The 27,699-nt window shown below is 43.1% G+C and overlaps 1 protein-coding gene across 1 annotated transcript in view; it reads left to right on the top strand.

The window, feature by feature from the left end:
• The window catches only part of ankrd13a (ankyrin repeat domain 13A), a 34,326-nt gene extending 12,588 nt beyond the window's left edge, over positions 1-21,738 (top strand). The window contains exons 7-15 of the mRNA XM_068006017.1: positions 4,208-4,274; positions 4,845-4,926; positions 6,304-6,368; positions 6,861-6,991; positions 7,981-8,138; positions 12,648-12,782; positions 15,516-15,682; positions 16,718-16,785; positions 19,217-21,738. Coding sequence (XP_067862118.1) covers positions 4,208-4,274; positions 4,845-4,926; positions 6,304-6,368; positions 6,861-6,991; positions 7,981-8,138; positions 12,648-12,782; positions 15,516-15,682; positions 16,718-16,785; positions 19,217-19,406 — 1,063 coding nt within the window. The 3' untranslated portion in view covers positions 19,407-21,738. The remainder of the gene's footprint in view (positions 1-4,207; positions 4,275-4,844; positions 4,927-6,303; positions 6,369-6,860; positions 6,992-7,980; positions 8,139-12,647; positions 12,783-15,515; positions 15,683-16,717; positions 16,786-19,216) is intronic.
• The last annotated feature ends 5,961 nt before the right edge of the window (positions 21,739-27,699 follow it).

Below are 27,699 nucleotides of genomic sequence, written 5' to 3'. Positions count from 1 at the left end.
AATGCAGTTTTTTTTTGATTGGTAGAAGGAAGAAAAACTAGAATAGGCTGGATTACAGCAAGTTTAGCTAAAATTTTTGGTTTGTCTTTTGGAGAAATTGCAGGGTTTTTTTAAAACGAAAAAGGAGTTTCCAATTTGTTTTCATCCTTGACTACTAGGATCAGAGCAAGGGGGAGGTTTGGTAAATGGAATTTTCACGTTATCAATGTTTCAATTTCATTGAAATTGAAAATTGTAGAATGTTCCCCCTTGTGTTTTAATGATCGCTAATTTGAAAAAAGTGACATCTTTTAACTGAGTGTCATGCAGAGGTGAAATTCTAAATGTTCTTAACAGTTGGTAATGATTCTGAATACACCTGCCATAGGACAAAATTACTTATCTGTGTAGATCCAGCAAGAATATCAGTGAGCATACTTTAAAGTTTGTGGCTCTTTATCTGTATATGATTTCTTTTTCCAGCCCTTGAGTTTTGCAAGATTGGCTATCCTGAAGTAGGAGAAGATGAAATGAGTCTTGATCCCAACACATTTAAGGGTTCAGGGAGGAGGAAGAGCTGGTGGAATTGTATATTTGGAACTTTGGATCAATGTGTATGCTGTGTGGGTCAGGATTTATAATGCTGTCCTTTCACCTTTGGAGTAGAATCTGAACGTGGATAGATGGGACGAAAGTCTTCTCATGGTATTAGAAAAAAATTAATTTGAAGGAATCTTAACCCAGTTCCTAGGGGTGCGAATTAAATGGATAGTAATGGTGATGTTCACCCTTTGTCATGTTTTCACTATCCCCTCTGACCTTCCCCTCTCTGATCCTGAATGATCAGTCCCCAGTAAAGGCCTTAGCTTCATCCTCTTACACCCCCACCTCCATGAATTTCGAGCTGGACACCGCGCCTACTTCTTTGGCCAGGAGTTTTTCCCCACATACAGCGGACCCTTTCTCCCGTCTTCGGAATTCTTGTTCCACCCGGACCCCCTCCCACGGGCCTCTTACTCTCTCTTGATCTTTTCATTGTGAACTGCCAGCGTGACATCGGCCGTCTCAATTTCTCTGCTCCCCTCACTCATTCTAACCTACCTCCCTCTGAACTCGCAGCACTCCGTACTCTCGGTCCAACCCTGACATCGTCATTAAACCTGCTGACAAGGGCAGCAATGTTGTGTGGCGAACAGACCTCTACCTTGCGGAGTCTAAACGCCAACTCTCCAACACCTCCTCCTCCTACCTCCTGCTGGACCATGACCCCACCGCCGAACATCAAGCCAGTTTCCCAGACTGTCACTGACCTTATCTCCTCTGGAGATCTTCCCTCCACGGCCTCCAACCTCATAGTCCCCCAACCCACTTCTACCTCCTCCCCAAGATCTACAGACAGGACTGCCCTGGGAGACCCATCGTTTCAGCCTGTTCTTGCCCCACGGAACTTATTTCCTCCTATCTTATCTTTTTTTTCTCCCCTTGTCCAGTCTCTTCCAACCTACATCCGCGACTCTTCTGTCGCCCGCCGCCACTTTAACAGTTTCCAGTTCCCCGGCCCTAACCATCTCCTTTACACCATGGACGTCCAGTCCCTCTACACCTCCATCCCCCACCAGAAGAGCCTGCGGGCCCTCCGCTTCTTCCTTGAACGGATACCCAACCAGTCCCCATCCACCACCACCACCACCACCACCCTCCTCCGCCTGGCTGAACAACTTCTTACGTTGAACAACTTCTCCTTTGACTCCACTCACTTCCTCCAAATAAAAGGTGTCGCTATGGGAACCCGTTTGGGTCCCAGCTATGCCTGTCTTTTTGTGGGAGACGTGAAACATGCTTATTCCAGTCCTACTCAGGTCCCCTCCCTCACCTCTTTTTCCGGTACATTGATGACTCTATCGGTGCCGTTTCCTGCTCTCTTCTGGAAAATTTCATCAACTTCGCTTCCAATTTCCACCCTTCCCTCGCCTTCACATGGTCCATCTCCTACTCTCCCTTTCCCTTCCTGGACTTCTCTATCTCCATTTCTGGGGATAGGCTGTCAACCAATATCTATTACAAGCCCACCGACTCCCACAGCTACCTTGATTACACTTCCTCCCACCCGACTCTATTCCCTTCTCCCAGTTTCTCCTTATCCGTCGCATCTGTTCTGACGATGCCACCTTCCGCACCAGCGCTTCCAATATGTCTTCCTTTTTCCTCAAACGAGGATTCCCCTCCATTGTAGTTGACAGGGCCCTCGACTGTGTCCGTCCTATTTCCCGAATTTCTGCTCTCACCCCTTCCCTTCCCTCCCAGAACCATGATAGGATCCCCCTTGTCCTCACCTTCCACCCTTCCAGCCTCCACATTCAACGTATCATCCTCCACCATTTCCACCACCTCTAGCACAATCCCACCACTAAACACATCTTCCCCTCCCCCTTTCAGCATTCCAAAGGGACCGTTCCCTCCATGACACCCTGGTCAACTCTTCCATCATCCCCAACACCCACTTTCCTCCCCAAGGCACCTTCCCATGCGAGCGCAGCAGATGCAACATCTGCCCCTTCACCTCCTCCCTTTCCACCATCCAGGGCCCCACACACTCCTTCCAGGTCAAACAGCAGTTTACTTGTACTTCTTTCAATTTAAAATACTATATGCGCTGCACACAATGTGGTCTCCTCTACACTGGGGAGACCAAACGCAGACTGGGTGATCGCTTTGATGAACACCTCCGTTCTGTCCGCAAGCGTGACCCTGACCTGCCGGTCGCTTGCCATTTTTATTCCCCCTTCCCACTCCCACTCTGACCTCTCTATCCTTAGCCTGTTACACTGTTCCAATTAAGCTCGAGGAACAGCACCTCATAGGAACAGGAGTAGGCCATTCAGCCCCTCGTGCCTGCTCCACCGTTTGATAAGATCATGGCTGATCTGTGATCTAACTCCATATACCTGCCTTTGGTCCATATCCCTTAATACCTTTGCCAAAAAGCTATCTATCTCAGATTTAAAATTAGCAATTGAGCTAGTATCAATTGCCGTTTGCGGAAGAGAGTTCCAAATCTCTACCACCCTTTGTGTGTGGAAATGTTTTCTAATCTCACTCCTGAAAGGTCTGGCTCTAATTTTTAGACTGTGCCCCCTCGTCCTAGAATCCCCAACCAGCGGAAATAGTTTCTCTCTATCCACCCTATCTGTTCCCCTTAATATCTGATAAACTTTGGTCAGATCAACCCTTAACCTAAACTCTAGAGAATACAACCCCAATTTGTGTAATCTCTCCTCATAACTTAACCCTTGAAGTCTGGGTATCATTCTAGTAAACCTACGCTGCACTCCCTCCAAGGCCAACATGTCCTTCTGAAGATGCAGTGCCCAGAACTACTCACAGTACTCCAGGTGTGGTCAAACCAGGGTTTAGTGTAGCTGCAGCATAACTTCTGCCTCCTTGTACTCTAGTCCTCTAGATATAAAGGCCAGCATTCCATTAGCCTTATTGATTATTTTCTGCACCTGTTCATGACATTTTCATGATCTATGTACCTGAACCCCTAAGTCCCTTTGGAGGGACATCCACTGTTTTTAACTCATCTTTTGCTGAGGCACTTTATAACCTTCTGGACTCAACACTGATTTCAGTAACTTCAGATCATAACAGCTGCTCCCATTTTTTTGGTCAGCTAGTGCTGGTAATGGTTCTGTTGCTGCCATTTACAGCTACTCCTGATCAATGTTTTGTTTCTTAACCTGTCCCATTACCACCTTCCTTGCCTTGCACCATCATCCCTTATGTCATTTAATCACTCGTGCCCTCCACCCTATCAAACGTGAACTTTCCTCCCCTCCCCTCCCAGCCCCCCCCTTTCCCTGACTCTGTACTTGCTCAAAAACTTTAACTCTTGCAGTTCTGACAAAAGGTCTTCGACCCGAAACGTTAACTCTGTTTCTTTCTCCACAGATGCTGCCTGACTTGCTGAGCTTCTCCAGCATTTTCTGTTTTTATTTCAGATTTCCAGCATCCGCAGTATTTTGCTTTTGATTCACTCTTTAAGGATCTAGCAAAGAGTTTTTTTAAAAAACATGGACCAGTGATCGAGTTGTGTCAATAATCTAAAGCCACGTGTGTTTCGGTGATAGTTGCACCTCTACAAGATGAATGGGAGGACGAGTCATGGTATTAAGAGATGTAAGAGGGTGAGAAGTGTGAAGAACTAAACTCTCTGCTTGACCTACAGGAATAAGTCTGGGTTCTGGGGCTGGCGGACAGACAAGACTGATGTTGTTCAAGAGTATGAAGCCAAGGTACAGTAAAACAGGAAGTTTCACTGATGCTTATTTAACTTTTCTTTCTTTTATGTGTCCCTGCCCCAAACACACAGATGAAAACTCTTGAGGCTGGCCTCCTGGGCTACTCCCATTAAGCTGCTAGCAGCTCTCTGAATAGCACCTTTTGAGAGGGGTTTAGGAGAGGAGATCACTTCTTAGTAGGGGTATAGTTCCTGTCCAAGGGACACCAGGTGAAACCGAGAAAATGAAAATAGGTGAACAAAATCCAGAAGAAAGCCATATCTTCGAACTACGTTATTTTTGGGAGTGTGCAGGGGGCGGTTAAGAGAAGGAAAATTAGTGCAAAGTTTAAGGGGACTGAATGGTAATGGGAAGCACATTGACACTTCACTCATAGTGATGCCCTTCACAGTCAAATAGCACATTAATACTCATGGTTTGCCTTCCATATGGGGAATAAACATTTAAGTGAAAACTAAAGGGTTTTCACATCGTAAATCTCTGTCTTCAGGAGACAAGAGAAAAGAATTAATGGCGAAATTAATGTTTAAATTCATGAGCTTAGTTCAGTGTTTTTTTTTGTAGGTTTTCACTGTCAATAATGTTAATGTGGTGACCAGGAGCAGAACGGAACACCTGACTGATGATGAAAAGGCCAAATATAAAGGTAGAGAAGGGGACTGACATTAAAAACATGAAGTGTGAAATTACAGATGACCTTTTGGCCCATACAGCCTGCTTCTTCCACAGTGTATAATTTGCACATATGAATTTCTGTTTTCCCCCCACTACCCCATCAACAACTTATTTAATCTCCTGAAGAAGGTCAGTGACTGTGGGTAAAATTTAATAGAGCTAAAAATGTTTTTCAATTTCACCCCTAATGTAATGGGAGCAGAAATCCCAGGATATAGCTCTAACATTACAATCTACATGATTTAACGCTGATCAGTTGTACACCATAGATGACATTCTTATGGTCTAAAAGAGCCAGAGCCGTAGTGTAGAGCACAACTGAGAGAAGTAACAATGAGGTGATGCCAAACTTGAATCTAAAATCCTGTAAATTGTAGGAGGCAGAGAAGACTGAGGGAAGAGTTTCACAATTTTGAAGTTCTCTTGCCCTTTCACCAAGTATTCTAGCCACCTCTTCCACTTGTTTGGTTTAGAGTAAACCAGCGGTGATTACCAGTAACTGTGAGCCTTGGCTCAGTGGTAGCGCTCTCACCTCTGAGTCGGAGGGGTCTGGGTTCAAATCCCACTCCAGAGACTTGAGCACATAATCTAGGCTGACGCTTCTGTGCAGCATTGAGAGAGGTGCCGTATTTCAGATGAGACGTTAAACCAAGGCCCCATCTGCCATCTCAGGTGGATGTAAAAGATCCCATGGCACTGTTCAAAGTGTCCTGGCCAACGTCTATCCCTCAACCAACGCCTAATACAGCTAATCTGGTTTCTGTTTCGTTGCTGTTTGTGGGAGCTTGCTGTTCGCAAATTAGCTGCCACGTTTCCTACATTGCAACAGTAGCTACCCTTCAAAAAGTACTTCAATGACTGTAAAGAGCTTTGGGATGTCCTGAGGTCATGAAAGGCGCTATATAAATGTAAAACTTTCTTTACCTAGCTGAAGCACTGAATTTTTTTGAGTTTATAAATCTTTTTGACAAATATAGGTAAGCACTTCAGTGGAATTATTGGCTTGGCCTTTTCATACCTGTTTCATCTGATTATTGCCCATTTCTATCTGCCTGCAGTGATTCAGTAATCAATTTTCTATCAATTGTCAAAACCTTTAGAAATGTCGTGGGTTTTTGCTCTGACTTCACGCTAAGCATTGAGAACTGCTTGATTCCTAGACCATAGGATGCTATCATGACTCAGCAGATTTGTAGTTGTGTAGAGTGAAGCTCTCACTCCAAACATGTGCCTTAATCCCAACTCCAGAAGACCAATCTGTGCAGTGAGCAGCTTCCTTTTAAAATTTTTAATCCTCAAAACATGGCTCAATTTTTCTAACTTTACTGTTTCTTCGTTTATTTAACAGATGATAAAAATCCACTTGAATCTCTGCTGGTACAAGTGGAGGAGCACATCAGCCCGCAGAATGGAGTAAGTTGCAGATAAACATTTCTGGGCAGTGCATCAGGCTTCCATGTTTTTATTTTCCATTTCCAGACATCTAGGCACCAACATGACACCAAAGAGATACTGTTTAACTTCCCCCCCCCGACCTCCCACCTACCTCTGGCCTAAGGTGGACAGTCACTATTTGGCCATTAGACAACTGACTGGTACGGTTTTGAGCCCTCACTAGATGGACAATAGAATTCAGAAATTCCTCATGAGAAGTACAAGTCTCTCTCTAAAATATGTGAGTGCATTGCCCCTATTCTCCTGATCACAGCATAGACACATACCAAACCCTATTGAATGGTGATTCCACCAGCTTGATTGCATGATCAATCAAAATTCATGTAAAAAGTATCCAGATATAGTCATATCTCCTGGTTTGTGTATGCATATCTTGTTGTGGTAGCTCATGTGTTTGAATATTTGCTTGTGAGACACTGTCTTATATACTGTCTTTTTTGTTACTTGTAGCACCTTGTCACAGAAACCGCAACTATTAACAACCCCACGTCCATCACGCCAGAAGAATATTTCAACCCAGAGTTTGACCTTGGAGACCGGGACATTGGCCGACCCACTGAGCTCTGCATCAAATTACGCAAGTAGGATCCTTGGCAATAGCCATGGAATATTGGAGCAAACGTATTGAGCAGTTGCAGGACGTTCTGCTGCTACTGCAGAGTGTTAGAACACCCAGTTCATGCCCATAATGTTTTAGTCTGGCTTTTGGGAGAGGTGCTAACTGAAGGTTGGAGGGAGAGGGTTGGAGGGCAAGGCAGCCTCCCTCATTGGTTAAATAGGCAAGTTGACAGGGGCATAGGCGAGGGGGGGTTGAAGAGTGAAGAACAATAAATTTGTCAATGGGGAGGAATGGCTAAGTGCTTTAAAGGAGCGTAACTTACAAACGCAAGAGGTGACCATGTAAATGATGTTGAAACACATCAGCCGGTCACCTGCATCGAACGTTGTGACAAATTAGCCCGTGGCCGCCCCCTGCCCCATTTTTTAAAAATAGTTTGCCAAACTGTTTCTAGTGAAGCCTCTTTAATTACCTGGAGGGGCCCCGACTTCTGACTGGAGCCTGTGTACTCTAGGCATTTTTCTGAGTTACTAGTCCAGGATCAGACATAGAGAAAATTACTGGCCCTGATTTGAAAATCACTGACCAGTTGCACTGATATCACACGATGCGTTGTTCTTTTTCTCCTTGGACTTTCCTTGTTCCTACTTCATTTTTTGGGTTTTTTTCTCTTTTTTTTTCAAGTTAACTCTTTTTCAGGAATATCTGTGCTTGCAATTCCTTGTCTGTCAAGACTGCTGTAGAAAATTTGTGCAGATCTAGTTCTCCATTTTGTAAAATAAAAAGTATGTCTCCATAAAGGCTAGGTGAGTTCAATCCATGGTCTCGGCACAGTGCTTGTGGTTCCTGTGAAGCTCCTGGGACGTTTTCCTACATTAAAGGCGCTATACATTAACCCAAGTTATTTTTTCTTGTTGGTGAAGCACACGGCAAGTTGTAGAGCTATTCATTTGAGTGAGATCCAGGGCTTTTCGCACTGTTCAGTGCATTTTATTTCTCTGTTCTAAGCAGGTTTAAAGCAACACTGTGGCTCTGCGAGGATTACCCACTGTCCTTTGTGGAGCAGGTGATTCCAATCATCGATCTTATGGCGAGGAGCAGCGTGCACTTTGCAAAACTCAGGGACTTCATCACATTGCAATTGCCACCAGGATTTCCTGTCAAAATAGGTAAAAATGTCGCACTACTTTTTTGTCATTACTACCCAGTAACCTCTGCTGGGACGTACGTGTGTGTCGACATCTGGCGAGGAAAGGATCAGATTTGCCCTCCACGGTCAAATGCGCTTCAAGCACTCACTGTACAGGCTCAGACATTGTCCACCTGGCTGAGGTAATGGAAGCCCTGGCAGCTGTGGAGCTGTATCTCACTAAGAGTTGTCTTTTTTTTCCTTTTCTATTTCTTTTCTTTCTTCGCGAAGTTACTGCAGTTGTTTGCAGGGTCATCAAAGTTAAGAACATAAGAACATAAGAAATAGGAGCAGGAGTAGGCCAATCGGCCCCTCGAGCCTGCTCCGCCATTCAATAACATCATGGCTGATCTGATCCCAACCACAAATCTAAAGAACACAAGAAGTAGGAGCAGGACCCGGCCACTCAGCCTCTGGGCCCTCTCCGCCACCCACAGGGCTTTGACCGATCCGAACTCAGCTTCATGTCCAATTTCCTGCCCGTTCCCCATAACCCCTAATTCCCTTTATTTCTAGAAAACTGTCTATTTCTGTTTTAAATTTATCTAATGATGTAGCTTCCACAGCTTCCTGGGGCAGCAAATTCCACAGACCTACCACCCTCTGAGTGAAGAAGTTTCTCCTCATCTCAGTTTTGAAAGAGCAGCCCCTTATTCTAAGATTATGCCCCCTAGTTCTAGTTTCACCCATCTTTGGGAACATCCTTACTGCATCCACCCCATCAAGCCCCTTTCACAATCTTGTATGTTTCAATAAGATCGCCTCTCATTCTTCTGAACTCCAATGAGTAGAGTCCCAATCTACTCAACCTCTCCTCATATGTCCACCCCCTCATCCCCGGGATTAACCGAGTGAACCTTCTTTGTACTGCCTCGAGAGCAAATATGTCTTTTCTTAAGTGTGGACACCAAAACTGTATGCCGTATTCCAGGTGCGGTCTCACCAATACCTTATATAACTGCAGCAATACCTCCCTGTTTTTATATTCTATCCCCCTAGCAATAAAAGCCAACATTCCGTTGGCTTTCTTGATCACCTGCTGCACCTGCATACCAACTTTTTGATTTTCTTGCACTAGGACCCCCAGATCCCTTTGTACTGCAGTACTTTCCAGTCTCTCACCATTAAGAAAATAACTTGCTCTCTGATTTTTCCTGCCAAAGTGCATAACCTCACATTTTCCAATATTATATTGCATCTGCCAAATCTCCGCCCACTCACCCAGCCTGTCTATATCCCCTTGCAGGTTTTTTATGTCCTCCTCATTCTCTCTACTTTCCCTCCCATGTTTGTATCATCTGCAAATTTTGATATGTTGCACTCGGTCCCCTTCTCCAAATCGTTAATATAGATTGTAAAGAGTTGGGGACCCAGCACCGACCCCTGTGGAACACCACTGGTTACTGGTTGCCAGTCCGAGAATGAACCATTTATCCCAACTCTCTGCCTCCTGTTCGATAACCAATCCTCCACCCATGCCAGAATATTACCCCCAATCCCGTGATTTTTTTATCTTAAGTAACAATCTTTTATGTGGCACCTTGTCGAATGCCTTCTGGAAGTCTAAATACACTACGTCCACTGGTTCCCCTTTATCCACCCTGTACGTTATATCCTCAAAGAACTCAAGCAAATTTGTCAGACATGACTTCCCCTTCATAAAGCCATGCTGACTTTGTCCTATTAAATTATGCTTATCTAAATGTTCCGTTACTGTCTCCTTAATAATAGACTCCAAAATTTTACCCACCACAGATGTTAGGCTAACTGGCCTATAATTTCCAGCCTTCTGCCTACTACCCTTTTTAAATAACGGTGTTACATTAGCAGTTTTCCAATCTGCCGGGACCTCTCCTGAGTCCAGGGAATTTTGGAAAACTATCACCAAAGCATCCACAATCCCTACTGCCACTTCCCTCAAGACCCTAGGATGTAAGCCATCAGGTCCAGGGGATTTATCCGCTTTGAGTCCCATTATTTTACTGAGTACCATCTCCTGAGTGATTTTAATCGTATTTAGCTCCTCCTCCCGTAGAGCCTCCTGTTTGTCCAGTGTTGGGATATTCTTAGTGTCCTCTACTGTAAAGACTGAAACAAAATATTTGTTCAGCATTTTTGCCATCTCCATGTTTCCCACCATTAATTTCCCGGTCTCATCCTCTAAGGGACCTATGTTTGCCTTAGCCACCCTTTTTCTTTTTATATAACTATAGAAACTCTTGCTATCTGTTTTTATATTTTTTTGCTAATTTCTTTTCATAATCTAACTTCCCTTTCTTAATCAATCCTTTAGTTACTTTTTGCTGTCTTTTGAAGACTTCCCAATCTTCTATCCTCCCACTAAGTTTGGCTACCTTATATGTCCTTGTTTTTAGTCGGATACTATCCTTGATTTCTTTACTTAGCCACGGATGGCTGTCATTTCTTTTACACCCTTTTTTCCTCAGTGGAATATATTTATTTTGAAAGTTGTAAAATAACTCCCTAAATGAACACCACTGCTCATGTACTGTCTTACCCTTTAATCTATTTTCCCAGTCCACTTTAATCAATTCCGCTCTCATACCATCATTAGTCTCCTTTATTCAAGCTCAGTACGCTTGTTTGAGAATCAACCTTCTCACCCTCTAATTGGATATGGAATTCAACCATGTTGTGGTCGCTCGTTCCAAGGGGATCCTTAACTAGGACATTATTAATTAATCCTGACTCATTACACAGGACCAGGTCCAAGGTTGCCTGCCCCCTTGTAGGATCAGTTACATACTGCTCAAGAAATCCATCCCTGATGCACTCAATGAACTCTTCCTCAAGGCTGCTCTGCCCAATTTGATTTGTCCAGTTAATATGATAGTTAAAATCCCCCATAATTATAGCTGTTCCCTTATTACATGCCCCGACTAGTACCTGATTAATACTTCTTCCAGCAGAGTTGCAACTATTAGGAGGCCTATATACTACGCCCACTAGTGTTTTTTTCCCCTTATTATTCCTTATCTCTACCCAAACTGTTTCATTATCTTGTTGCTTTGTCCCAATATCATTTATCTGTATTAGTGATTCCTTCCTTTATTAACATAGCCACCCCACCTCCCCTTCCTTCCTGCCTGTCCTTCCTGATTGTTAAATACCCTGGCATATTTAATTCCCAGTCGTTGTCACCCTGCAGCCATGTTTCTGTAATGGCCACAAGATCATACCCATACGTAGTTATTTGTGCCGTTAACTCGTCCATTTTGTTACGAATGCTACGTGCATTCAGATAAAGAACTTTCAAATCTGTTTTGTGACGCTTAGTTCCTGCTTTTTCCTTTTTTAACACTTTACCTATTAGTCCATACCTTTTGTCCCTTCCTGTTATGCTTTCCTCTGTCTCCCTGCTCAGGTTCCCAACCCCCTGCCACTTTAGTTTAAACCCTCCCCAACAGCACTAGCAAACACTCCTCCTAGGACAGCGGTCCCGGCCCTGCCCAGGTGCAGACCATCCGGTTTGTACTGGTCCCACCTTCCCCAGAACCGTTTCCAGTGTCCCAGGAATTTGAATCCCTCCCCCTTGCACCATTCCTCTAGCCACGTATTCATTTGAAATATCCTCCTATTTCTACTCTGACTAGCACGTGGCACTGGCAGCAATCCTGAGATTACTACCTTTGAGGTCCTATTTTTTAATTTACCTCCTAACTCCCTATATTCTGCTTTTAGGACCTCATCCCCTTTTTTACCTATATTGTTGGTGCCTATGTGCACCATGACAGCTGGCTGTTCGCCCTCCCCCTCCAAAATGTTCTGTAGCCGCTCCGAGACGTCCTTGATCCTTGCACCAGGGAGGCAACACACCATCCTGGAGTCTCGGTTGCGGCCGCAGAAACGCCTGTCTATTCCCCTTACAATTGAGTCCCCTATCACTATAGCTCTTCCACTCTTTTTCCTCCCAGCCTGTGCAGCAGAGCCACCCGTGGTACCAGGAAGTTGGCTGCTGCTGCCTTCCCCTGATAAGTAATCCCCCCCAACAGCATCCAAAGTGGCATATCTGTTTGAGAGGGGGATGGCCACAGGGGACCCCTGCACTACCTGCCTGCACCTCTTACTCTTCCTGGTGGTTACCCTTTACCTGCGGTGTGACCAACTCGCTAAACGTGCTATCCATGAGTTTCTCTGCAACGCGGATGCTCCACAGTGAATCCACCCGCAGCTCCAGCTCCGAGATACGATCGGTCAGTAGCTGCAGGTGGACACACTTCCTGCACACATGATCGGCAGGGATACTGGTAGTGTCCATGACTTCCCACATCTTGCAGGAGGGGCATATCACGGGTTGCAGGAGGGGCATATCACGGGTTTGAGTTGATATTGGCAAAATTGCATGTGTATAAAAGAACACCAAACAGTTCTGCCTTAGCTGGGACACCCTGGCTATTCATCAGCAAGATATTGTTGTTGTTTAGTTTATAACTTTTTTTTCTAAAATTATCCTATCTATCTGCCCCAGAAATCCCACTCTTCTACGTACTGAATGCACGAATTACATTTGGAAACGTGAATGCATGCAGCACCCTCAAACCACCAACGCCACAAGCACACCAGGGATCACAGAGCAACTTAACTGTGCCAACGTCTAATGGAGGTTCGTATATTGCGTACATTGCCCTGCTAAGCAACTGTGTTAAAAGTTCTCAATCTGACTCAAATGTACAATATTTTAGGTGATTTGAAATTCCGTTTTGCTTGGGGCTTGTGAAAATTAGCCTTTTTTCCCCAAAGACCATCACAAACATTAACCTGATATGGGAAACTAATTCCATACAAGGGTAATGCAGTAGATGTAATACATTTGGATTTTTAAAAGGCCTTCGATAAGGTACCGCATTGTAGACTCGTGGCTTAGGGCACAGCATATGGAGTCGGGATAAGTAGCAGAATGGTTAGCAAGCTGGCTACAAAACATAAAACAGAGAGAAGGGGTTAAAGGTAGTTACTCAGACTGGCAAAAGGTGGGAGGTGGTGTTCCACAAGGATCGATGCTGGGACCACTGTTCAGCATTTACGGAGCAGGTGATTCCAATCAACAATCTTATAGCCAGGAGCAGCGTGCGCTTTGCAAGACTCGGGTGGGGGGGGCGGCGGGGGGCACAATTTCAAAATTTGTGGACCACGCCAAATTGGGGGTATAGTTAATATTGAAGAGGACTGTGACAAAATACAGGAAGGCATTAATAAACTTGCAGAATGGGTGTGTAAATGACAAATGAATTTCAATATAGAGAAGTGTGAAGTGGTACATTTTGGTAGGAAGAATAAGGGGGCCACACACTGCTTGGAAAATAAGAGTCTAAATGGGTTAAAGGAGCAGAGGGATCTGGAGATACAGATACACAAATCACTAAACATAGTAACGCAGGTTAATAAGGCCATTTTCAAAAAAAGCAAACCAAGCAGTGGGGTTCATTTCTAGTGGGATAGAATTGAAAAGCAGAGAAGTTATGTTAAACTTGTATAGAACCTTGGTTAGATCACACTTGGAGTACTGTGAATAGATCTGGTCTCCATATTATAAAAAGGATATAGAGGCACTGGAGAAGGTGCAAAAAAGATTTACTAGGATGATACCAGAACTGAGAGGCTATACCTTTTCAGGAAAGACTGAACAGGCTGGGGCTCTTTTCTCTAGTAAAGAGAAGACGGAGAGGTGACCTGATAGAGGTCTTTAAGATTAAGAAAGGGTTTCATTGGGTAGATGTAGAGAAAATGTTTCCACTTGCGGGGGAGACCAGAACTTGGGGCCATAAATGTAAGATAGTCACTAATAAATCCAATAGGGAATTCAGGAGAAACTTCTTTACCCAGAGAGTGGTTAGAATGTGGAACTCACTACCACATGGAGTAGTTGAGGCGAATAGCATAGATGCATTTAAGGTGAAGCTAGTTAAACACATGAGGGAGAAAGGAATAGAAGGATATGTTGATGGTGTTAGATGAAGACTGGTGGGAAGAGGCTGTATGGAGCATAAACACCGGCATGGACAAGTTGGGCCAAATGGCCTATTTCTGTGCTGTACATTCTATGTAATTCTATGTGAAGCACTTTGTACTGACTCAGTTAAACCTGCCTGTGTGGAATTCCATCTTTCTCTGAAACTTGCGAAGAAGCAGGGCTATCTTTATCCTGGGAAGATTATACTGAGAGTTGGGCTTTTCTGTGGTCTTTACTGTTGGTGGTAGCACTCGAGAGTCCTGATGGTGGAATTCCCTCTGTTTCCTGGCATTTAACTGCAGTTAAAAATCGTAGGCTCGGAAAGGCTCATCACTGGGATTTCAAAAAAGAAATGATGGGAGCAGCCATTCAGCACATAAACTGCTGCTTTGGTTTCCGTTTTGTTTTTCATTCCTTGTTCTGTGTGTCTCTCGCTCGCTTACTCTTGCTCTGTGTATGGCTGTGTGTCTGTCTTTTTCTCTCTCTCTCCCTCTTGCGCACTAGCTCTCAGTTTCTTTCTCTTTCTGTCTCCCTCCCTCCCTGTCTCTTGCTTTCACTCATTTTCTCTCTTGCTTTTTCTCACGTTCAGGCTCCCTCTTTGCCTTTCTTGGGCACGTGCTGTGTATTTTACCTGTCCTTGCTCTCTTCTCTTTTTCTCCTTTTCTCTCTCTCTCTCTCTCTCTCTCTCCCTTGCCTTTTTTATTATCATTCTCTTTCTTGTGCTCTCATGCCACCTCTGCAGATCCAGTTTTCTGGTGAAACTTGTGCTCAAGATGAGGGATGTTGATGCTGGAGAATGGAACATATTCCATTTTGGGGATTCAGTGTCTGCCTCAAGCATTCCCAGGTCAGGTGTAGCAAGGTAAGAGCACCCCCTACTGCACCAGTGTGATATTACATTTCGAGCCACTAGCTGCCGTGGCCTGTCTGTATGAGATTGTCAAATTAGTGCTGTAATAGATAGACACTTTTGAGCTGCAGGCCAAATCCCACTGGAAATGGATTGAGACTGCTGAAAATGTTACAGATAGGGAGAAAGTTAGTTTCATGCTAATGCAACCAATTTAGCCATACTGCTCAGCAAAAGTAAAATCGCTCCATAAATTGTGGTCCGTCCAGAACAGTTTCACACTCAGTAAAGGTAAACAATGTCTCCATTATCAGGAAACTAACTATAAATTTATAGAGTACTTTCACTATTGCTGAACAACATGGGTAAGCCCTGCCTCCATTAGTATGAAATTCTCAACCCGTTGCAGGAGTACTGTGTCATTGCACATAGCCAAATACACAAACAATGTCGCTTATAGTATCTTTACCCCATACGCTGAATGTGCCAAGTTGCAGCTTATGGAGTTAATCTATACATTTTTCTACTGTCTTCAGACTCTGCCTTTGCAGTGGACCCATCTGTTTTCACGATACCAGAAAATTACCACGTCCGCGGCAGCAGAAGGAACATGGTGCTTGGAGTTGATGGGGATGAGGATGATCAGCTGATTCAGTTGGCGATCCAGCAGAGCCTGATGGATTCCTGTCCTGATGGCAGTGAAGTGAGTGTGAAATCAAGCAGGAAATCAAAGCTTAACATGTAAAGGGGCACTGTCTTTCTTTTCCCCTCCTTTCCCCCCCCCCCCCCCCCCCGCCACAATTTTCTTCCCTGCACTCCTGAAGATGTTGACTCTTGCTGGGGTACGGTTCCACCAGTAATAGCAGCCATCCATTACCTTGCCCAGATATCAGCTCTTTGTACGTGAGGCTAGAGAGCTTTCCAACTGTGGAAGCCATCACAGCTGAGCCTGACCTTGTCCTCAACTGATGTCCACACACAAAACGATTTCCAGTGAGGATCCTGGAGAACAATCAAGAGTGAGGCACTGGATTTTTTTTTTCTTCATCTTGAATCAGAGTATTGAGTATCTTGCCTGAGATCAGGCATCAAACCTGATCCAGACCTCTGCTTTTTTTTTTACGCTTTAAAAGATGGCATCGGATCAGTTCCACTTACATTGCAGTTAGCATAAAACTCAAGCAGTTTAAAACTGCCTACTTCCAAAAAGTCTTGCGCCATTTGCCAAAATTCGAAGTCTGCTGCATTCAAGTACCGCCTTGCGTGTCCTTAGCATGTCCAAATAACTTTAGCACCATTGGATTGCTTTTGAAGTGCATTCACAGTTGGACAAATGCTGCAGCCAATTTGCACAGTGACAAATGAATGAATCAGCAGATAGTCATGTGGACTCCCTGCTCTTTTTAGTACTGACAAGGGATCTCTTGCATCCATCTGAACAGGTGGATAGGACCTCAGTTTAGCATCTGATCTGAAATACTACACTGAAGTATCTGCCTAGATTATATCTCAAAGTCTGTCGTTGGGCTTTAAACCACAGCCTTCTGACTCAGGTGGGATACTACCAACAGAGCCAATCTAACACTTAAATGTAGAAACTGCAGTATAATTGTCTCGTAAGGTGTGGCAAAGTCAGTGCAGCACTGACATCCTGACAAGATTCACAAGATAATTGTAAATAACTTTGTGCAGTTGGGGGAAGCAATTAAAAGTGATACTTGGTGCTTCTGTATTTTAGGGAGCATGGGAGATGCCTCCCAGCAGGACTTTACAGTCGGATCAGACCTTGCACCAAAGTAGTGAAAGGTAAGAGAATTTTACTTTTCAAAAATTTGAAATTTTGAATAATTTATTTCCTTTTTTTAAGAAAAAGAAATAAGATGTGTTTTCTCTCTCTCCTTCCCCATTCTTGACTGGTGCTGAACATAAGAAATAGGAGCAGGAGTAGGCCATACGGCCCCTCGAGCCTGCTCCGCCATTCAGTAAGATCATGGCCCATCTTCAACTTCAACCTCAACTCCGCTTTCCCTTGATTCTCCCTAGAGTCCAAAAAATCTATCTATCTCAGCCTTAAACATACTCAACGACTCAGCATCCACAGCCCTCTCGGGTAGAGAATTCCAAAGATTCACAACCCTCTGAGTGAAGAAATTCTTCCTAATCTCAGTCTTAAATGGCTGACCCTTTACCCTGAGACTATGCCCCCTAGTTCTAGACTCTCCAGCCAAGGGAAACAACCTCTCAGCATCTACCCTGTCAAGCCCCCTCTACTGAAATGGGCAAAGGATAGAAAGTGAGCTAGAGTTTCTCACCTCCCCTTTGGAGAAGTACCTAAGGTAATATCAGGAATTTGCAAAAAGACTGGGGAAATGATTGCCGCCTGGACACAGTATGTTGGTGTTCCAGAATGCGGTGCCATCTCCTATGATATAATTATTAAACCAACTATTTTAATCTTTATTAGAACAACTGATTTTTCTCTCTCCATCTCTCTCCTTCCTTGAGGGAGCAGGGAGTCTGGTTTTCAGGATTTCCTTGATTGGTACTTGTGAAGGTCTAATTCTAATATCTCCTTATGCTCGGTGTCAAATTTTGTTTGATAATGCTCATGTGAAGCACCTTGGGGCCTTTTCATTGTTAAAGGCGCTATACCTGAGGGAGTGCTGCACTGTTGGAGGTGCCGTCTTTTGGATGAGACGTTAAACCGAGGCCCCGTCTACCCCCTCATCTGGACGTAAAAGACTCCATGGCGCTATTTGAAGAAGAGCAGGGGAGTTCTCCCCGGTGTCCTGGCCAATATTTATCCCTCAACCAACATCACTAAAGCAGATTATCTGGTCATTATCACATTGCTGTTTGTGTGACCTTGCTGTGTGCAAATTGGCTGCCACATTTCCTACATTATAATCGTGACTACACTTCAAAAGTACTTCATTGGTTGTAAAGCACTTTGGGACGTCCTGAGGTCATGAAAAGGCGCTATATTATTGCATGTCTTTCTTTGTATAAATGCAAGTTGTTGTTGTTAACCAGGATGGAGAGACGTTTGCTTTTACAATGGGGTCTGATGAGCGGTGACTTTTTTTTTCCATTTCTTTTTCATTTTCCCCCTAACCCCCGAAGTGCTGTGCTGGTGAGAGGCTCCGCCTGTAACTGTAGCCACTGGATTTGAGTGACAGGCACACGAGGCCCACATTGAATTTGCTGGATTATACTGCACTTAGGAGGTTTGATAACTGCAAGAGGGATGTTGTTTTTCATATTTTCCTTTGCTGTTGAATCACTCCATTTACATCGTGGATTGGATTCAACAGCTGTGGGTTCAATATCAGAAACTGCAAACTCTTGATGTGGGGAGGGAAGGTCAGAACAGGCTTTGGAGGCACTCAGGAAATCAACCTTCTGAAGAAAGTTTCAGTGCCCTCAATGACACTCTTGCTTTCAGAGACAATATACTATGGTGAAGGGGACATGATGTACTGGACACAGGGTGGCCGAGATCAAAATGCTGTCTGATATCCTTCACTGACCTTTGCATGTGGACTTCTTTTGAGAGTGAAGTGGGGGATGGGAAGCTTTAACCTCCTCAACTGGGTCTCTAGGGTGAGGGAGGAAAAAAATCTTGAGTTGCTGGAATTGGGATTGTGGTTTGTTCCTGAAATACATCTTTGGGCAGAGCAGCACTGATGTCCTTTTGGGCTTTTCACACTTTTACAGGCGAGGATAGTTGAGGTGGGAGGGGTGTAAGCTGAGACAAATATTGTACGACAGAGCAAAAAGCTTTCTTTCCCCTCCTCCTGAAGGGACTGGCTCATGCTGGGGTGTTGTTCCATGGACATGTGGACATTCTTCATGTTTGAGCCCAGACACTAAATACTGACAAGGTAGTTAACTGAGGGTGGGTGGTGGGGGGACAGGGGAAAGCAGGACAATCCTGTTCTTGCTAGATGTCCACATGCAAGCACTTTGCAGGATAATCACCGGACATTGATGTGGTCTGTGAACCCTGGCGATTTTGTTGTGTCTTCCCTCTCTAATGCAGGAGCACTATAGTCAGTTGTAGCACCACTGCTACTACCCTGCTGAGCTCAGCTGAGTCAACAGAGACTGGGGATTGAAATTTCTGATCAGTACATTTACCAACAGATCCAGGGAAAAATGCTCTTTTAATTGAACTATTCTGCTGAAACAGTCCTGAAGTGTTCCCATCACCTTTCTATGGATTCAACTTTTCTAGGGCGATCAGTGAAAGCATTTTAGCGGGTTCCCATGGCTCTCACTCCACAGACAGGTACTCCAGCTATAACACTCAGTTGCAGTTTGCTATGGAGCTTTCTGCCAAAGAGCTTGAGGAGCAAGAGGAAAGACACAGAGAAGAGGAGGCGACGCTGAAGCAGATATTGGAGCTTTCCCTCCAGGAGAAGTGAAGGCTCCTCGTGGGCCATTTGAAACGGGTGCACAGCACTTTACTAATCTATGACCCTGAAATTAATCAGTCTGTTTTCTAAACAAAAAGCATATTTTTTTTCCATATTTTTGTCATCTGAGTGAACAAGCTCCACCTGCCCAGCAGATTGTGTTGACACTTCTTCCCCCTCCCGATGCAGTGGACTGATGAGAATATAACATTCAGCAGCCTTGAGAATTAGGCTCCCACCACCCCCAAGCAGAAGCAACGGTATCATCTATTGCCTTGTTTGCAGAGCGGAAATGCACTTCAGTGAGCTTTCTGGCTTGATGGTCTTGTTGCCGAGCACTTGCACGCTCATCTCACAGTGCTGTGTAAGACAGTACATTGCTGTTGGAAACAGCCAGATTGCTCCTGTACTGAAACAAACTTCCCAATCAGCAAGCAGACAACATACAGCTTTAAACCCCCATTACTAAAGTACACACATGTAGACATTTCCAATCAGACGTACATACGCAAACAGTTGCACTTATGACCCTACTGACGGTGGGGGGTGGGGGGGGAAGAAATAACCTGTACGTGGGTTGCAACTGCAAATCAAGCTAGTTATTATTTTGCTTTGGGGAAAAAAAAATTGCAGCCTATAGGGTAGTCAGTATGCTGCATGAACATTATGGGAGTGTAGAAGTTGTGTTTGTGTCTGTATATTAAGCAATAAACACATCCATTATTGACAATGTTGGTTCTTTATGACAACAGTGCCACTTGCTGGGAGGACATTTAAGGATAGATCCAGTGCTTGGGGTTTGTAATGTCATCTGAGCATCTTGCTTCTCAAAATATTCCCTCCATCCCTAGATTTTTCTCTTTCTTCCCCTTTCCCTCTTAATTCCTATCGACTAAATGCCTTATACCTTATACCTTAGGTCTTTCATAAGTTTTTACGGTATGAGTGTGGGTTTTGACTGTCTAACAGGGAACCCTTCTCTCTGTCTTTTTACATCTATTCATAAAAGTATATTTTGTTTAAAGATAGAATTTTCCCAATTCCACCATAAGAGATTGCAAAACTCTCTATGACTTGGGGGTAGGGAGGAGTTGAGAAGCAAAAATCCTGGAACTTTACCAAACATTTTGGGGGAAAAAAAATAAATTTGCTCCCTTCCTCAGTGCATTGATGGTTGCTGGGGTAACATGGTGCCAACCACCCTCTGGCACCTTGCCCAATTGACCATTTTAAATTTTAATTTGTTCAAGAGATGTGGGTGATGCAGGCAAGGCTGCATTTATTGCCCATCCCTAGTTGCCTGAGAAGTTGGTGTTGGCAGATTATTTGATCATGGGGAGGGGACGGCCCCATTGTTAAGTCTCATCCTGTGCTCACCCAATCTCTGCACACGCTCACTTTCCAATAGGAGTTGCTGGATAGTGATTAGGAGCAGGAACCCTGGCTGATTATTTCCACCCCTCCCCCCAGCTGATATAAGCTAAAAACATGCACTGTGGACCACCTCTAGGATCTTTCATGTCTATACTAGCAAAATATTGGGACAGGCTCAAATACCCAATGAGGAGGATTTTGTTGAGTGATCCCTGGAGCTCAGTTTGCAGACTGGACCAGAGGAGCATGGATTTCTATATGTTTTAGAAGTTGCTATCTCAGGTACTTCCTCAGAGGAGTCCAGTGGCAGATTACTCCATGGTAAGAAGGGATGAGCACACGTGTATCCACAAGCATACAATTCTTTATTAGGAGTGTCGGAGATATGGTGGATGTTGCACAGTGGGTACATCTCCCACTTGACCTTAAAAATACAAATCGTGAATCGCTTTCATATATCTAGTGAGCAGCTAAAGATTTGTGGGGTATCATGTCCACGATGTGCTGCAGAGCCGGAAGAGAAACTTGGTGCAAAAAAGAGAAAATAAAGGGGGACGAGAGAGAGCAAGAGTGAGAAGCGGCCTGATACAGTGCTTGCATTAGTTACAAAAAAAAGACAAACTGATTTATTGTGAGGAGACCGTGGGGCTATACCGATGGATGTAGCATTTGATCTTGCCAGGTTCTTGTTTTGCAGAAAAGTAATGCCTCGCACTCCCATGTTCCCGTACATAGCTCTGATTCAGGTGCAATGTGAAATTATTTTTTTCCCATCTATAAAGGTGGTGGAGGGGGAGGGAAAGAAAAGCCATTCCAATCATTTCAGACATCATAACCTCTTCTAGTCGTGAAAATGTTTAACTTATCTTTGAAATGAAACTGTACACTGATTGTAGTTTTGCAGATGTGTGCTTTTACCTTTTTCTCTGAATTATGTAATTACATTAGTAAAAAAAAATTAAACCTGCCTTAGTTTAGTGAGTTTCTTTTAATGAATTGTTGGTTGCTTTAACATAAAAACAAGAAAAGATGGTTCTTTCTAGAAAGCGCGCTTCTTCTGCAGACCATATACAATCTACCTGGTCATAGACTTTACGTCACTCACGTGACTTCCTCCTTTGCTGATATTTCAATCTCCTGAAGGAATGTTCCACATAAATACTCACTGGTCCCCAAAGGCAATCAATCAAAACTCCAGAATAGTTCTCTATCTCCATAATTCAATCCCGGTTTGCTGTTTTCCACAGATCAGTGCACACCCCTCTTTCTCTTCCCACTCCACTGTAACTACCATGACCCCTGGACTATTTGATTATCTCTGTATATATCCATCCCTAGACACAGATTAAATCATTCCTTTTTTTTTGAAAGGAACTAATGGACAGCCTCAGCTGTTTTTGCCAGCATTCTCTTCCACATATCTCAGTCCTGCTGTTTTCTCAAGGAGGTAGGTCTGTATATACACGTAGGGTGTATACGACCCTTCATCCTCTCTTGAAGCTGGATCACTATTTCCTCCTATTTCCAAAGACTCGACCCACACACATAACCTTCACTGACCTTCCACTATAATACAGAGGAACTGTTGCATTGCCAGACGTGCCACCCTTCAAATGTGCGGTTAAACCTGTTCAGGTGGAGATTAAAAGGCTGTAATGTGGAGAGATGCGATCGGAAAGATCTTCATCCAAACCTATTGGGGCAGAACTTACTCAGGTCGGGACGCCGTTCCTCAATGGCATCCTCGCTCTCCGCCGGCGAATCGATGTAGCAAGTTCACAAATGCGCACTAAACCCCTGAAATCATGAACTTGCTCCCATTGGTTCGCTGGCAGTTTGCCAGCTGCGAATCAAAGGGGCATGGTACGCTACAATCATGGAAATCACTGAAAAATCGTAAACTGGCCCAACTGGAACGAAAATACGCCACCAAAAGGTAGGCTGAAAAATACCAGGTCTACACTTTTTTTTAAAAGCACAATGACTAATAATGACTGCGAAACAACTAAAAATTAAATTTTAAAAATGTGGAATGTCATATTACTACTTATTGTAAAATTTTTGATCATTTCATTAAGAAATAATTAAAATTAAAGTTAATTTTTTTTTACTTTAACTTATGTCTGATTAAATTTAATTATTTGCTTGGCTTTGTATAAAAAAAAATTAAATTTTTATTTAAACTGACATACAGAAGTTTAGTTCAAGTGAATGATTCCTACTTGCCTGCTTTTGGGCGTGACTTCTCTTCCTGACAGACTCTATGGGCGTGGCTTCCATTCCCACAGTCTACCCCATACTTACATTGATTTGACAACGCACAGCTTGAGAAAACTTCAAGATGGAGGAAGTTTAGGTCGCGGACCCCGCAGTAAGTATATTAGTTCCTTTTTTTTTGCAGGATGTGCGGAGAGCCTTGCCACGCCATTGTGCACAAGCTCTGGCCCAATGCGATACTTGGGTGAACAACCTTGTATTTGCCAATTCAAAACACCAGGTGGCTTCACCAGCTTGTGGTAGCTTATTTTATTCCCTTTATAATTCTTGATTTCCACAAAGCATTAAGGGAATCTCACTATCCTATAAGATGGGGATATCCAAACTAGCCTATGAGCCATATGCAGTCTTAATACCTAGCAATCTAGCCCTTGAAGACAACTTCATCCTAGTTGTTCTCGTTTTCTCATTCCCTGGTTTGTCCTGTCAAGATTTTGTGGACTTTGAAGCTTTGAAAGAATTATTAGGGAATCAGTGACGAGTCGTCAATTCAAAATTGTTGAGGGGTTGGGTGGAAATTTCTTTATGCAGAGGATTGGAGCATGGAATGTTTTGCCACAGGAAGTAGTTGAACCATAGACCATTGCATCTTTTAATAGGACATTGGATAAGTATTTGAAGGAGAGGAAGATACAGGGTTATGGAGAGAAAGCAGGGCAAATATCAGTTTTGGGCTCCTAAGCAAGGGACTCATACAGACAAGATGGGCCAAATGGCCGCCTCTTGTGGTGTGAACTTCTATTGTTAACACAGTTACCTTTTTGGTGAATAAATCCTAAATCATAACACCAAAGTTTCAGTGTCTGCACTTTAAAATATATGCAATGTTCTTGGGATTTGGGTAACATGAGCAAGACTGTATTTATTGTTCATCTCTAGTTACCCTGAAAAGGTGGTGGTGGTGGTGGGTCTTCCCCTTGAACCGCTGCAGTCCTTGTGGTGATGGTACTCCAATGGTAGAGAATTCCAGCATTCTGACCCAGTGACATTGAAGGAATGCCAATATATGTCCAAGTCAGGATGGTGTGTGATTTGGAGGGGAACTTGGGAGGTTCCCACACATTGCTGCCCTTGTTCTTGATGGGACAGGTTGCAGGGAAGGGAGTTGCTGTACTGAATCCTGTACATCATACCTCATTTTAAGGTATGCTTGGTGCTGGTCCTGGCATGCCCTTCTACCCTCAACTTTGAACAAGAGTTGGTCTCCTGGTCTCGATGGTGATCTCAGTGAGGGATATGCCAGACTGTGACGGTATAAAATTCTGCTACTGCTGATGGCCTACATCGCCTAGGTTTGGGCTGCTAGATCTGTCCTGCTTATCATTGGCAGTAATGCCACCCTGCATGAATGGGGATGCCCTACAGTGGAGACTAGACTTTATCTTCACAAGGACTATGCAATGGTCACTTCTGCCAATGCTTGTTGTGGATAGATGGATGAGAATGAGTTCAAGTAGGTTTCTTCCCATGTTGGTTTCCTCACCAACTGAAACAGGCCATCTGGCAGCTCTATTCTTCAGGCCTCCACTAGCTCAATCAGTGGTGGTACCATTGAGCCACTCTTGATGACACACATTGAAATCCTCCACCCAGAGTACATTCTATGCTCTTGCTTCCCTCAGAGCTTGCCCCAAGTGATGTACAACATGGAGGAATACTGATTCTTAGTGGTCACTCAGCAAAATATTAATGCGAGAGGATAAGGAAGGCCAGTATGGTGTGGAACTGGCATGATGGTGGGAGTTTCTGGAAGCCAGAAGTGTTCAAGAAATGTTTTCAGGTTAATTCACTCAAACTGAAATTCAGCACATTTGAACAAGTGCTGGAGACACTAACTTATGTGCAGAGGACTTCAGGAATATCCATTCCAGAAAATGGTCACTTGAGAGCAAGAGTGAGGCAAAGAAAGGGAAGTGGGTAACCAGAAGTCCAAATTTGTCTAAAACTAGCTGCCAATGATGCAAACAAGCTCAGTAATCGCAAGGAGCAAGTAATTACTCTTAGACAGTAAAGTAAAAGTACTCGAAGAACAGGCAAATGATAGGTAAAGAAAGAATTGGATTTAAATAATACTTTCTACATATTCAGAACATCCCAAATCACTTCACAACCAATTAATTGCTTTTGAAGTTTAATCACTGTTTTGTAGGCAAATGCTGCAGCCAATTTGCACACTGCACAGTCCCAAAAACAACAGCAAGATAAATAACCAGTTAATCTGTTTTTTGAGGTGTTGAGACATAAATGTTGGCCAGGACACCAAAACTCCCCTGCTATGCAGGTAGTGCCATGGGATCTTTTACATCCACCTGAACAAATGGATGGTTTACCATCTCATCTGAAACCTCTGACAATGCAGCACTTCCTCAGGGTTTCACTGAAGTGTTAGCCTCACAAATATGGAGACATTCATAGGAACCCTAAATAAATGTTAAGTCCTCTGTCATAGCTTCTGAAAGACAAGCTCGGTTATGAAAAGGAAACAGTGCTATCATTACAGAAATATTAGTATAAAGCAACAGAAATAGTGCCAATAAGTCAACAAACACACATCTAATGATGGATGGACAGAATCTGATGACCACAAAAGGGGGACTCCAGTTTGAAAACCTATGCTCGACATGTGACCGAGGCCACATTTCACCTGTAAGTATTTGATGCCAACACAAGCCAAGGAGGGAACCCAAATTTAATTTAATCCCAGTTTTTTTTCATTAAAGAATAACAATTTGAAAATGCATTCAAAAGAAAGTTCTACAAAACATTTTTGGATGGGTAAATCACATTTAAAATAGTCAGTTACAGCACTGGAGCATTAAGGCTAGTTTTTAAAGACAGAAACCACACAACATTTTGCAAATACTAGTAAACATTAAGTTTATTGTTTCACAGAATTGACTTGATTTTTTTTCAAAACTCAAAAACCAATATAAAGGGAGAAGGTCCAAAGATGATGCTCCCATTTTAAAACCTTAATGATCGACAAAATATACCAAAAGAGGGGAAAAATACAACAGTAACGTTAACATTAAAAGAAAACCTTTTACAAAGTTAATGAATGCTGCACATTTATAAAACCAAGTAACCACCAATTTTCCACACATATTCAAAACTTCAGTGCCAAGGTAATACTGCGTACAGGATATTGTACCAGTAACTGTACATTATAACTGTCCTTTCACTAGCGTAAAAATCCTATAAATTGTCTTAGTCTTTTACAAAAGTCAAAGGATCTTTGAAAAGCACCAATTGTTTTATATAGGGTGTGCAATAGGTTCTGTTTAATTGCATAGCCTCCAGACTAGACCTTTTAGAATTGACAGGTTGACTAAAGCATACACAGAATAGATTTCCTACCATTATTTTGTAAGTCATTGTCCAATGAGCAACTGAGCCAAAGTTAATCCCTGTTCTATGCTGAATTAGTTGATCACACCAAGAACAGCTTTAGAAGCACTAAGATGGCTTGATCACCCATGGGATAATGGGAGAGGGAAGGGAAAACATCCAGTGAATCCTGCTGGAAAGTGTGCATGTGTGGATGACAGGTGAAAACAGGTTCAGACTCAGCTTATGATGTGCCTCCATGACTGAACATCTTGCCATCATTCACTTCTAGGCCTCACACATATGGTTGTCTGGGCAAAATTGTAGATGACAACCAGCAGCACCCGCGAAACCATTTCTCAACCATACTGAGGCAATATATATTGTTTTCAAAGGCAAATATGCAGTTATATAGTCTGCTTAATAAGTACACTGTACTTTTAAATGGATTCACAAACACCAATCACTAATCCATTGGCTGATACTTATTGAAGTTAATCATCAAGCTTAAGGGTGCAAAAAAAAATCACTATCAAAACAGAAAAAAATGGATAAATAATTTGCAATCCTTCAGTTCAAAGCTTTCCTTAACAACATACACAGCAATAGTTGGCTTTATATGAAACAAAACTCTGATCTGAACAAATACTCATCTCCTTTCTGGAATCTAGGATAACTCATCTGCTACAAAATAAGAAATTTATGTATTTTAAATTATAAACTACTTACTCTCAATTTAAGTACAACCCACCTTTCTTTCCTTCACTTCAATACTTCTTCCTTACTTTCTCTACCTCCTCTTCTAATTTAGATAAATTCCTTCCTCTTTTTCCTCACATCTAAAAAATTGCACTTCTCACCCCCTCTTCCTCCTAACATGGGCAAATCCATTTACTCCTTATTCCTCAATATACCTGATTCTAATGCTCTCAATCCTAATCTAAACTACTGCACTTTCCCAATCTAAATTCAATCCATTAACTCATCTTCATAACTCAAACCACTTCCTCTTAATACTAAACCAACCAGCTCCATACTAATTTCTTATTCCAAAAATTCATCGAGCAGATCCTCTCCAGACTCCTAACCTAACCTAACTAGAACAAAGACCAAAAGGAGACAGATTTGAAGCAAGGTTATTAAAATGGTTGGAACAAAGGGTGCAAAATGGACTTATGTTTGCTGGGAATTAAAAATTACTCAACAAAAATAAAAAGAGCAGCACCTTGAACAATGAACCCATTTATGTAATGAATCCATTGTGTAATGAATCCATTACACAAAGTATATTTACTTTATTAGAAAGCAGCTGATAGCACTTGAC

Source organism: Heptranchias perlo, chromosome 25 (genome assembly GCF_035084215.1).
Source record: "Heptranchias perlo isolate sHepPer1 chromosome 25, sHepPer1.hap1, whole genome shotgun sequence".
Classification (NCBI taxonomy): Eukaryota; Metazoa; Chordata; class Chondrichthyes; order Hexanchiformes; family Hexanchidae; genus Heptranchias; species Heptranchias perlo.
The sequence above is the reverse complement of the archived record's forward strand: the minus strand, read 5'-3'. Positions and strand labels throughout refer to the sequence as shown.